Source organism: Plectropomus leopardus, chromosome 1, assembly GCF_026936395.1.
Source record: "Plectropomus leopardus strain MGB_pleo_1.0 chromosome 1, ASM2693639v1, whole genome shotgun sequence".
NCBI classification, from domain to species: Eukaryota; Metazoa; Chordata; class Actinopteri; order Perciformes; family Serranidae; genus Plectropomus; species Plectropomus leopardus.
In genome coordinates this window covers 30713168-30726720 of record NC_142176.1, presented here as the reverse complement: position 1 = coordinate 30726720, position 13553 = coordinate 30713168, and the positions used below count along the sequence as shown (strand labels likewise).

Sequence of the window (13553 nt, the reverse complement as noted above, 5' to 3'; positions counted from 1 at the left end):
ACTGTGGCCTACATTAATCCAGAAATACAGTAGTAAGATATTTTAAGGCATATATTTATTTGCCTTTTTAGCAAGAGTAAGGTGTCATGACTACTGTCATATTTTGAAGCGGTATCAATTTTCTATGACTTATAAAGCAAAGAATATTTCCCAAAATGCAGCACTGGTGCTTTAAGGTATCTGAGCGTCTAAAGATGCTTTCTGAATTGTCTTATCTGCTGGTGTGTTGGCATTTTCATGGCAGATATGTTAACTTTTCACAGCAGGCAAAGCACAGCTGAAACAGATTTCATTAAGGATGGCTCTGTTCCATCAAGTGTCCCAGTAAGTCTTGATTACACCTGTGCTGTTTCTGTTATATTCATAGACTTTTACACCTACAAAAACTTAATGCCCACTTCTGTTAGGTTGTTAATTACATGATTAAATCCTGAAAACAGAATTTATAGTGCAGACATTGTCATTCTGTACTGATGTTCATATGTTAAATTATACATTACACAAAATATCATAGGGATACACACCAGAAAAAAGTATATAAATCTGTGATTCAATCCCTGCAGAGAAACATGAACAGTGCCATTATGTCCTTGACTGAAAAAAATAATAGTGTCATAACTCAGGACTAAAAATTTACCCTAGAAATACCTTTCTTTTCTCTGAAGTTCTTCATTGTCTGTATCTTTTTTTCCCATAGTTTCTCCATATCTTCATTGCGCTCTCACACCCCTGTGTTTTCTGTCGATCTCTTGGTATCTCTCATTTTCTTTCTTTCCCCATCTCCTTCAGAATTGGAGTACAGCTGGAGAGAAAAGACAAAAGGGTGACAATGACAAATGGACTTGCTTTGTCTGGCCCTCTTATGTGCTGGTTCCAGGTGATTAGATACACTGTGTGGGTTTTTGACCAAGAAACTGGCTGTGCCTAGAACAGTAGTTTTCTGTGAAAAATAAGTCATTTCTGATGCAGTTTTAGGACTTGAATTTTAAAAGAACATTTGTGTATCATTCTGAATTGTAATAGGGGCCTATGTTTATACAGATTGTATTTCCTATGTCTGGCACAATTATACTGTCTAGCTAAAGTGTTGAAGCTACATTTCACATTTAGCCCGCAATTAAATTCTCTCTAAAGTAACAAAAATGACCCAAGTAAAAAGACATAAATGTGGCATCAAAGTTTTGGCAGGTGACATGTTTTGAGGGATTATTTACCTGCAGATGTGCATTTCCTCCTGCGGGTGTTGAATGACTGACAGTAAGTGGAGCATAACTGATCTAAAAACGCTCATCTCAGGGACCATGAAATCACAAAAAAAAGAGTAACTTTGACAAAGTTAAGCCGTCATGTTGAGTGCAAAGGATTACAGTATCTTGTGAAAGTATTTGTAGGGGTTTTTCATGTGGTGAGAATCAAAAGGCAAAACTGTCTCAGATATCTGCAACTTAGTCTCCGATGCCATGTGCAAAAAGCACTAGGAATATTATATTGCAAAGAAACTGTTCATGAAACTGATTCTCCTCAGCAGTATGGTGTGTCTCACCCTGGAACTCAATAATCTCAATCTCATAACTGCTGTGATTTTAGGGATATTCTTTACATTTTAGAACATGGTAATGCTTATGTGTATTTGGAATAAGGTTATCTTTACGGTGGAGTGTTCTCACATAAAATCTCTGCACAATTAGCCTCTGAATGTCCTATTGGAGCATTTGGAGAAAGAGTAGAATATATGTTCATTCTTTTGGTAACACTCCTTCAACACAAGCACGCATTTGCACACTGAGAAAAGTATAAACATTGCCGGCCAGTCAGGACATGCCTACTCAAATATTTACAGACCCCACAGCATATAGGGAAGTGCATTCTCATGTGTGACACCCTCTTCAGCGAGTGGCATAGGTAGAGGGTTCCAGAAGGCTCCGCCTGTGCTGTTGGAACTGGGGTTACAATATCATAACTTTCGGACTATGTCACACAGGCTCCGCTCGCTACTGGACTCTTTGGGTAGAGTGAGTAGAGCCCAATGTCCCAGCAAAGCATCAACTGAGCCACACTGTTCCTGACCAGCTAAAGGTTAGTGCTACTTGCCATTGCTGATGAGAAAAAGGGATGTCAGATGCGGAATCTGCCTCCCCACATACTGTGGGGTCCACATGCATTTGAGTTGACACGTCCTAATTTCCTGGCTTTGTTTATGCTATTCTCAAAGCGCGAATGTGTGCTTAGAGGAGTATTACCCAAAGAGTCCAGTAGAGGGCTGAAATGTGTGAGATAGAACAAAAGTATAGAGCCTTTTGTGGCTTCGAAGGGAACTGTGCAACATGTCATATATAGCCTCAAGTGACATCCTATCAGGCAGCACTAGTTGGGGTTGAGGACCAAAGGTCTGAAAATGAAAGTGAGAAAAAAAAATCTGAAGGTCTGGAATCAGACTGAAGTGAGCTTCCTGTCTGTCCAGTAAGCTCACACAGTTAAAAGCAGAGTCATTAAAAACAAATTAAAACGAATAAATAAATGAGGAAATAAATAGTCCTTGAAGAATTGTTGCACAGATTCCTGTGGGTAAGGGTAGGTGCTATGGAGAGAGGGAGAGAGAGGACAGAGAGAAACAGGGGAACTGACAACCCCATCATGAGCCCCAGCCATTGGCTAAACGGTTGTAAAGCCTGATAGCTGTGGGGACAAAGGATCTCCAGAGCCCTTCAGTCCTGCGGTGCAGTGAAATAAACTGCCATTGCAGCTGCTTCACTGGCCTGCTAGCCACTACTAATTTAACATATTTCAGTCTCTGACCAAACTGCCAGTAGTCAAGTTGACTTGTGGGTCCATAGGTGCTAGGCCAGGAAAAATGTGTGGAACAAGAAACATGCTCTGGTCCATTGAGATAAACCTTTAGTGCAGCTCTTTTCTCTTCTCTCACTGAAAAAAATACTCTCCACTTCTCAAATAACTGATGCTAATACAGCATCTATGTCAGCCTTTTGAGGTGCCAACACTGCTGTTTCAAACCAACAATCACCTCTCCGTGTCGTCACACACACCTAAAATACGCCACAGCCGCCAGTAGCTCCTCACAGGATGCTGATTGGTAATGACCACTGGTGGTTCACACAAACACCTTTCTTGAAGCCTGACATGATGGCTTTTTGTGTGATCTTGTGATCCCATGATTCTTGCATAATCTCATAAGAATTCAGCTGTTGTGAAAAGAAACCACTTTGGATGAAACTGCCCATATATGTCACTAAGGCTGTTTCAGATTAAACATGACACAGTTGTATGCAACCCTTGTCAGACTGTTTCCCAAAGGTGTATTCATTATCTGTGACACTGTTGCAATTCCTGGTATTATTTTCAGCATGTGAGTCTGTCTCTGTCATCACAGCAAAATGTGGTCCTAGTGACACCCACTGCAGCAGAAACTAGTAAAGAAGCCATTTCAAGTACTGTGCCAGGTGATGTCTGTCTGTCATTGGATGGTTTTTGCCACCGCGATAGCGCCATAACTGTGCAAAATGCAGCCACAAAACTTTACAGGTGTGTAGGGGTGTGGTCCGAGCAAGGATGCCAGAAAGAGTTATCCGATTTCAAGGTGATGTCTAGTATTTCTTTGGATTTCTAAATTGAATTCTCAACACAAAATGCAAAAAATTAGCTGCCAAGAGTTTGTATGAATAGTAACTGATGCGTTATGTCAGTAATTACTGTAGTCTCCTAAATCTTAAGTTTGAAATATTAAAAAACCTCAGAAATGTCTAATACTTGTGCTGTGTGTTAAAAGGATGGTTACTGGACAATTGTTCAAAATGACCCAGAATTTTTAACACATTTGCACATACTTTATGCACGTTGAAGAAAAGTAGACTTTTGTACAATATCTCACTAAATATATTTACATGACATACAATTCGCCATCAGTGCAATACATAGGAATGTTGCATATTTACCAAATGTTAGACTCTTTCCTTTATGAAGAAAAATAATTCCAATGACAGAAGCTGGTATAACTAATGTGTAAAGTAACATGAGCAACTTTCATATTGGTTAACAGCTTCACAGGAAATAAAAAAAATAAAATCTTAGTACCACCCTATCAATAATCAAATATTGAGCATTGAAAAAGTAATAGATCACATGTACATATTTATCTTCATACATGTAATGGATTGCTTTTGTACAAATATTTTATATAACTTTGGCAGTTTATCAGGAACAAAGTTATCGGAAAAATATGAAACAATAATATCAAACTGTCAGCAATGTCATGTAAGCTTGCCTTCCAAAGCTCATGTTCACAGTGGTCATTCAGAAAGGCTGGAAGCTGATGGCCAAAAACAAAGAACAAAAAGCCAAAGAAAAAGAAAACATTTCCATCCTTTCTGCCAAGACTGTTAGCACTGGAGGCTGTCGTCATTGTTGTCATGGTTATAAAATTACAAACACCTATGAAGGTTTACATAGCAGTCATCGCCATTTACAAAAAACATGGTCTATTTTCAGGTCGACTTAAAATACAAACAGTTTGAAGGCAAGGGGACAGGACCCTGCTCGGTGGTCACTGTGGAATCATGGGAGAGACATGACCGAGAAGAGGACATGCACAACAGTGCTGTGTGGAAGAACGTGAAGCCAAAAAACGAGGGTGCAAAATGAAAGACTTTGCAACAATCAAAACGCCACACGGTCAGAAAATGACTTACACCGGACAAAATAATCGAGCAAATTTCAAACATACTAAGTTCACCATAATTCATATACGTTGGGTTTGTTCTTTTTTTCCACTGGTTTGGCACTTTATTGGAACAAATCTCTGTTCAAAAAGACTAAATGTTGTACAAAAGGTATTTCATGTCTCGTTAACATAACTCGTAGAATATAGTACTTAATAGTAAGCATACGGTAAGTAAACACTTGTACATACTGTAGTTTTAAAATGAACATTCCAACAGATGTTTTACGCACATGCACAAAAACAAACAAACAAACACAACTCTCTCTCTCCCTCTCTCTCTCTCTCTCTCTCTCTCTCCCTCTCCTTCTCACTGTCTCGCTGCCTTGCCACATTTGGGCCTCCTGCGCTTCTCTTTGGACAATCTCATTCGCCAGCTTCTATGCAGAAAGAACATCTGTTGCTACTGCTCTTTCTCCTTCCTCTCTTCATCTCTTACTTAAGACAACACAACTCTTTTAATACTGCATTTTTTGTCGCACATTATGACACTTCCTCTGCCGAGCGTGTGTCTGTCTTGAGACGCACAAACTCTTTGGCCACCTCATCGTTGGTCCTTTGAGAGAGTATCCTCATAATGGTGAGGCCAGTTTCGTCCATGGAGATGCTCTTCACCAGGGGGTAGGAGGCAGAGCAGCTGCCTTTCTCGGCCAGCTCTCGGAGCTGGATGACCGTCATGCCGATGATGCGGTCCTCTCGGGCAAAGCAGTAGTCCTTCACTGAGACGTGCAGCTCGTAGGCCTCCGGACCATGTTCATTACTTAGAACACTGGGAGGAATGACAAAGAGATTTGAGACGTGAAACTCAAGTGTTCAAATATGTTGGTGTCATGCATTATTTGAGATATTTTACTGGGCTGTACTTCAAAAGGAAATGATTTCAGAATTTAAAAAGGAAATGATTTAACCTTTGCGGAAATTGAAGTGTTGGGTTTACCACATGACGACAGCTCATAAGTAAGTTGTAAGTCGCTTAAAAGCATACCAATATGACTTTTTGTTTTATTGTTCAACCTTAATGAAAAGCCCTAAGTCTCACTGATCTGTACATGAGCGCACACCAATTGCTTTTTGGACGCTGACATCCTGCTTTGTTCGCAGCTGAATATACCATGTCAGTAAGAGACTCTGGCTGGATGACATTTCCCAAGCGAAGCTGCCCCATTATATGTGTGTCTGTGATGACACAAATTTAGTCATGTTTTGCAAGTGAAATTAATGTTTCTATTCAAATGAGCCATTATTCTGTGTCAGCTTTTGTTTTAGGTTGTTTTCTAATTATCCCTAGCAACTTTAATGGCTTCCTAAAATTCAAATGACAGTGGCAGGAGTAAATCTATATGCAGACGGCAATGAGCCTGCAATGATCACACTGCTGTTGCTACAACTCATTCTAAGGAGGTTCTCACATCACGGACCCAGACCTGGGCTGAGCACACTTAACCATAAAGTCCAGTTTCTTTGATTAGAGTGAATACTTTCTTCCCATAGAGTGTATAAAAATGGCAGATGTAGCTACCGTGTTGCGACCTATTTGTTTTGTGGACTGCAGTTTTAAAGCTTTGAGTTCTGCATTTTGGCCCCTGCCATCTTGAATTTTCCCGAGCTGTGGAGGAGCGAAGGGTGAGTGTTTTACATCAGCAGAGATGACCCTTAATGAGACAGCCTTTCCCTTAAAGTGGCCATGCCCATAATTATGTGTAACCTTAAGCCTTGATAAGATTTAAGCAGTTAAGTCATATAAAAATTCACCATACAGTTCTCATGAACATGAAAATTAGCTATAGAGACCAAAATTGTTTCTTTGTACCAGGCTGTAAAGATGTTTGTTTCTGTGATGAAAGTGGGCCTTTTAACTTGGGGATCTATGGGGATTTACTCCTTTTGGATCCAGCAAGTGGTCATTTGATTAACTACAGTTTTTGGCACTTTTGCATTGGCTTCATTTTTCAGCCCTGGAGGTTGCTGCTTGAGTGCCGTACCTGGGCACAGTAAGTCAATACTATAGACTGTATAAATAATAGACATGACTACTGTGACGTCATCCACTGGTTTATGGACTGCCATATTGTAGCCTTAAATTCTGCATTTTGGCTATCGCCATCTCAGTTTTTGGAGCCATAATGACCAAATTTAGTCAAAAAGATGGAGCTCTGGAGAAGCAAGGGGTTAATCTGACTCATAAACTGTAGCAATGCCTCATATACAGCCTGTCACTCAAGAGGCCTTGCCCTTAAACATGTGTAACTGGGCCTTTACAAAATTCACCCCCTGCACAGTTGTCATGTATGTTGACATTAGCTATAGAGACCAAAACTGTTTCTTTTATCAGGCTGTGCACGTGTTTGTTTCTGCTGTAAAGATGGACATTTTGACAGTGCAGTCCATGGGGATTGACTCTGTTTTGGAGCCAGCCTAAAGTGGTCAATCAAGGAACTGCAGTTTTTGGCAATTCCATAATGGCTTCATTTTTTAGCCTTGGAGGTTGACACTTGGTTGATACGTGCCTGAATTCAATTGAAATGTGCATTTGGGTAAGATTTGTCAGGTGTGAAAACGCACTGTATCAAAATCTAACAATTTTATACAAGTAGCAGTTGGTGAGTTGAGTTGCAAAGGCTTCTCACAGTGTTGCTGTTGTCCTCCAAAATCTGCAAATACATACAGCACACGCCGATCTCATACTCTGCGCTGCACAGCCAGGGGTGCAATTGTACACAGACACAGTAAAAATCAATTGTACCTAATATAAAAATGCCCCAAGATAATTTTAGCATTGTGATTTCAGTTGGCTTGGCTTAGAGTGACAGTTTTACAGCAGGGACAGGCTCATAGATTTCTAATGCAGTCACTTGACTTCCTTTCACAGTTTCAATGCAATAAGCAGAAGTGCTGGTGTTGCAACTGTATTCCATTCACTGCTTATAACAATTAGGAAGACTTTGGCAGTGAGGCATTACAGGTATTATGTGGTATATAGGTTGCTAGAGACTCTTTTGTAGTGTGCAGATAGCACTCTGAATACTAGTTTGAAGATACTGCAGCATATACAGTCGTTAAGGTAAATAATCTTGGAGACTATTCTTAGTTTGTATGTAGGCAGGCAAAATGCAGAAAAATAATACAGGATGTACTTTAAAAAAAACTCCCCCAGCTTGCTCCTTCTCTCCTCCTCTGTAACTAACATGAAGAAAGCAGGATTACTCACTATTGGAATGTTTCATTGTACTTTGGTGACCAATTGTTATTCTTGGTCTTGGTGCTGAATTTGCGCTTCTTGTCAGCCAGGTGTGGTCCCACAGCATTGACCTCTACAAACGGCCGGAACATGGCGTTGGTTTGCCAGATGAGGTTGTTCACTGCGACCACTAAGAAAACCAGAGCAAATAATAATCAGCGTCATCGTAGATATAGTTTAGAAGAAAGTAAAGTCAAACACTAACACTGTTTAAATGTATTCTTGGCCCCATTTTCTTTTGTCATAAGTGTATTTATCTTCCTTTTCCACAGATAACTGGCTAAATGTAGAAAATGTCATATTATGGTGAGATACTGTCAGAGCAAGTAGAATAGAATTTGATAGCAGAAACATTTCCACTTATCTGGAACATTAATGGTAAACATCTTTGGATGTCACCGTCTATGAGTCAAACTGAAAGCATTTATTCACAGACCGTTTTGCACATAAAAAATGTACAGGGATAAATCCACCATAAGGGAGACAAAGAATCAGATTTTTTTATTGCATTTTGTCCATTGGTGGTTGCCAGAGGTAATTCTGGGAAATGTAGAAAATAAAGATGAAAATGTTAAACTGCATCTCTTCATCCTGTAATAACAGAAGCATCCATATATGACTGCCATAGTGAACTAACTGCAATCAGGTTGTCGTGTTAGTGCTGTCGGCTGATTATAGCTGATTGCCAGCTGTAGTGCATATGGTGTTGCTTCAGGAGGTGGAACAGAAAGCTTTGCAGCTGTGGGGTGATGAGCCCGATTTTTGTTGCTGACATTTAGGGAACAAAAAGCAACAAGTGTGTAATTATAGAAATGTATTTCAAAAACAGTAAACCTATTTGAATCATGGACAAATGAAAATCTGGACATTTTTCTATACCTTGCAAAAAGATATGAAGATAGAATAAAGCATTAAGAATGAATAACAATTATTTTTAGTGCATAATGGAGTTAGAATCTAAACTGGAAAATGCAACTATTTGCTCTTGGATTAAAATGAAGTGAATGAATTGACGTATAGTGAATGAAACAAGAAAAGACCATGCTAGCCGTTCTGTGAGGCAGCACTGATGCCTATAGCCTGATTATAACCTGACCTATCTTGGATATGGAACAGCAGCAGACATCGGCTACACTGATCTATCGTTTCATCTAGTGTAGTGTCTTATAACAGCAGTGTTTAACAACACTGGACAAAGCAGTGCTTCCATCCAAATGCTATCAGCATGCCAACATACAATAACAATGCTAACATGCTGGTGTTAAGCAGGTATAAAGTTCACCATTGTCACCATCTGATTTTAGCAAGTAGATATGCTAACACAAAGTGCAGCTGATGCTGATGGACATGATATTGCAGGTATCTGGTTTTAAATCAAAGACCCTAAGAACTGACCTGGGACCTGTATGGATTCAGTTGCTCATAATTTCTGTGAATGAACTCAACAATTAAAATTTTAAAAATCTAACCAATCTAACTGTGTTTCGCACAGCCATATTAACAAAAATTAAAACATTTGTATTTGCATGCATGGTCCACCATTTCAGACCCACGAAGACCTCTGGTATAAATGATTGTAAAAAATTCCATGCCAGTGCATCCAATAATTGTTTAGATATTTCATTAAAAAATGAGAACTTCATTCTGCTACTAGAAGAAATGTATTGAGATCACTGAGGTTGTCAGGATTTATCTTTTGAATGTCTGTGGAAAATGGTATACCAATCCATCAATCCTTATGAGGTGTCAGAGGTAACGTCATCAGTTCACCAATGTACTTAAGATTTACTTGGTACCATGAATACCATTTAAAAAAAAGTTTAGACAAGCTGATCAAAAGTCAAAGAATGTCAACCTATTGGTTGACAAATTTACGCTCTGGGGGACATGAATGACTGTGCAAAATGTCATAGCAATCCATCTAATAGTTCTTGTTGAGATATTTCAGTCTAGGCCAAGGTGGTGGACAGACTGACAGATTGACATCACCATGCCCTCAGACATGCTGCTAGTAAGGCTAATAAAAACACAGACGTTTCAGATCTCTCAATCATAAGTGTTGGGCTAAGCTGCAACTCTTTAATAGCCTCGGCAAGAATAGAAAAAAAACCTACAAAACAGCACCAGTTGTGGTTGTGGTTTTCTGTATAATGACTTCAATTATGTCATTTAATTTCCTTCTTTTTGGTCCCCAAAATGAGCTCCAAGGTTATATAAAAATGCAGCTGATCATGGCTCAGCAGCACCATCACACATAGGAGATTACCACCAGGACCTGTCCATGGTGAGTCTTTAAACAAGTGTACACATTTTAAAAATGAACAACAAAAGGCAGGTCTGAGTATCGGAAAATCTCACCCTTCACGCTGACTTTGTGCTCTCCAGTGCCAGGGTGAGAGATGAGATTCACTTGCATCGACACCTCCCCCACGGATCCATTGGATGACTGACCTGGACACACACCAAAACAACAACAGGAGTATTGGAAAGAGGCATAATGAAAATCAGAGAGAATGGAGGAGTGGCAGAGAGGGGGCCAGGGAGAGAAAATAGAGAGATCGGAAAACAGAGGTAAAAGAGAGAGATGGAGAGAGAGGATATAAAGGAGAAGAGAGGATGAAAGGACAGAATCCAAAACTGTGGGTGCAGCTTTTTTTGTGGATGAGGTATCCAGAAATTGATCCAAAAAATGGTGTATAAACACCTCTCTGTGTGTCAAAGCAAAAATACTAAACCCAGAAAAACAGTAGGGGAGTACTCGTGATTTCACCCCTATGGCAGCGCAGTAGCAAACACAACCAGACTTACCTTTAGCTTGAGGCTGAACAAGCAGAAGAGGAAAAAGGAAACATGAAATAATCTGCCTGGTTTGAAGGCCATGAAGGAGGCAGATGGTGTGAAGGGATTCACTAAATAAATAATGCTCTGCACAATGAAATCATCTGACTGTTGAATTTGTCAGAAATAAAGATAAAACATTGTATTTGACTGCATGAAAACAACACAAGTGGAAATGAAAGCAGGACTATGTATCAGAGAGGAGGTGGAGAGGGGACAAAAGTGAACACTGTGAAGGAGGAAATACCCTTTTGGGCATCACAGCCTGCACAGTTACATCAGCATTACAGTTTCAATCACATGGGGACATGCTGCTGCCAGGAAACAATTAGAATTGACTGCTGACCATGTGTCTCACTTTGTCTAATGCAGGGATTCCTGCCTTGTGTTTCACCCAGCCTGGGACAAACAGATGTTGAACACTGGAAGGCAAGTGCCAGTGTGGTTGATGAAGGGGCGTGTTGATCCAATAGCTAATCAATATGTGCCAAACATGCAGTGCCCATTACAGCTGGTAATGAAGAAACAAGCCTCCTGATTTATTGTAATGATGCCCTGAGAGGTTGGAGGGAGGGGGCAGAAAAACATTGCTGCTGCACAATTAAGCTGTAGACTTGTGGGAAATTAACGGAGCAATGCAACAGCATTTACTTCACCTACAGGCTGAAATAATATAATAATGAAATGGCATGTTTACTGATTGGAATTAGAATAGGGACACTGTTAGTCTGTGCCTTTAAAAATTAATTAACAGTCATATACACCACAGATGTTGGAATGGGCAGTTTGGGAGTCATGGGAGAGCAAGGTGTGACTCTAACTAAAATGGAAGAAGTCTCTTTCTGTCTGTCCATTGATTTTTTCAACAATCGTTTTTCTGATTGACTTAACAGTTGTCAGGTGTACTGCTGAGGACACAAGGAAGAGCGGCACGGAGTGAGAATTCTTTAGATCTATGTGATATGTTAACACCGCCAGAAGTACACTCTTTAGTAAGTACATACAGATACAGATACAGATAAAGAACAAGTGAGACTGTTAATAGACAAGAGACTGTGTGTTGCAAAGTGCAGTAAAAACCCCAACTGAGAAATATATTTCAAATGCGCTGTATACATGCACAAATAATACTATTGAAACCAAGATAATACCTGTATATCCCACGTCTTAATCGGAAAATGCTAAATTCAGAAAAAGGCCCAATTCAGAACATCCAAATGCAATGTGCAGTTTACAAGACCCATGCCAAATTCTGCATATTGTCATATTCAGAATAAGTTAAGTTGTGAATTAGTGTGCATGCAAACATAGCCACTGTTTAATGTATTATTTAATGTCTTAAAAGTAACATGGCTGAAAAGCATATTGTGTACAGCTCACTCTTCGTGGCTTGCTGCAGTACATTTAAGAACAGATGAATGAAGAGAGACTAAAAATGCTATGTATCAGCAAACATTTGGTTAGCAATATAACTTTCAGAATAAGCACTTTTGTTTCTATAAATAGGTAAATGTTAAGTTTGTCATTGGTGCCATGAAAGGTTTGTGTGAGTTTCTGAGTTTGAAGTTGGCCCGTTCAAAACAGGTTCAGTGTGGACAGGCACTCCACTCGTAAGATGAATGGCACATAAGGAAGATAAAGGAAAGCAAAAGTAGATAAAACAAAGGTGGCAGTGAGGAGGGTCAGCAGATTAAGTGAGGGAAATGCTAACAAAAGGAGGTAACAGATAAGAGAGGTGAGGTGTAAGCATTAATTGTTGCAGAGCTGCAGTTGAATTCATTGAATTTTTTCCCCTTTTGCTGTTTCAACATAAAAAAAGATGTTACCCAATCACACAAAGTGACAAATCAACAGAAGATTACTTCATGAGCAGAAATCTGTAAGATATTCACATGAAATGACTGTATAAAGAAATATGTCTTGATTAATGTAAGCAATTATTTCCACTGTAGTTTCAAGCAACTATAAAGCTTCAGCCTGCTCCCAAACAAACAGAACACACGTGTGCTTCCATGCGTACAATTTTCAGGAATAGACCAGAGCATGGCATGGTCTAAATGTGTCAGAGCACAGGGGTTGGTGATTAATGAAACAGTGTCCACTGTGCTTCATCAAGCATCAGCACATCCCTACACTGTTTACTGACCTAATGCACATCTACCACCTCACTAACTCCACTTATGGGCATCGCATTAGACCACCGCAGATAAAGAGTGACAACATGGTGTCAACTCGGAAGGGGGGAAGGGATGAGAGGAGAGATTTAGAGAGGGAGGAAGAGGAGAAACACATCGAGCCATCTCAAAATAGCACGCAGTGAAATGCTGTGCGTCTTTGCCCATCTGCCAGTCAGTGAGAGCGAGAGCGCTGGTTGGGCCCGCTGACTGCCTGGCTGACTAGCTTTCTCCCATTGCCATTCTGTTTTCCTGCTGCCTGCCTATGCAGCGTTCTGCAAGGCTGAACACACTGAGGCAACCAGGAGCTTAAAGCTTCAACGCCCCACTGGGCTGAATTCCCTCTCGAATCTCTCCGGACACCTGAAGGTATTTCTGCCTTGTTACAGAAAGAGTGACAGAGAGAGACAGAGAGATGGGGAAAAAGTTCTATATAGAGACGGATGAATGTGAAAACAACACATGAAAGTGGGTCGCTGATGACGGAGAGAAAGATCACACAAGGGAATTTATACATTTACACCACATATGTTTTATATAAATCTGTCATGACAGTGTTTTTATGCATTCA

At 40.0% G+C, this 13553-nt stretch overlaps 1 protein-coding gene across 3 annotated transcripts in view; it reads right to left on the bottom strand.

Annotated features, from left to right (window-relative positions):
* Positions 1–3868: 3868 nt before the first annotated feature.
* Positions 3869–13553, bottom strand: part of unc13c (unc-13 homolog C (C. elegans)) — a 132149-nt gene continuing 122464 nt past the window's right edge. For all 3 annotated transcript variants that reach the window (XM_088079896.1, XM_088079909.1, XM_088079905.1), the window contains 3 exons: positions 10329–10421; positions 7941–8100; positions 3869–5501 (listed from right to left, as the gene is read on the bottom strand). In XM_088079896.1, the coding sequence (XP_087936022.1) occupies positions 5216–5501; positions 7941–8100; positions 10329–10421 (539 nt within the window). In that variant the 3' untranslated portion in view covers positions 3869–5215. The remainder of the gene's footprint in view (positions 5502–7940; positions 8101–10328; positions 10422–13553) is intronic.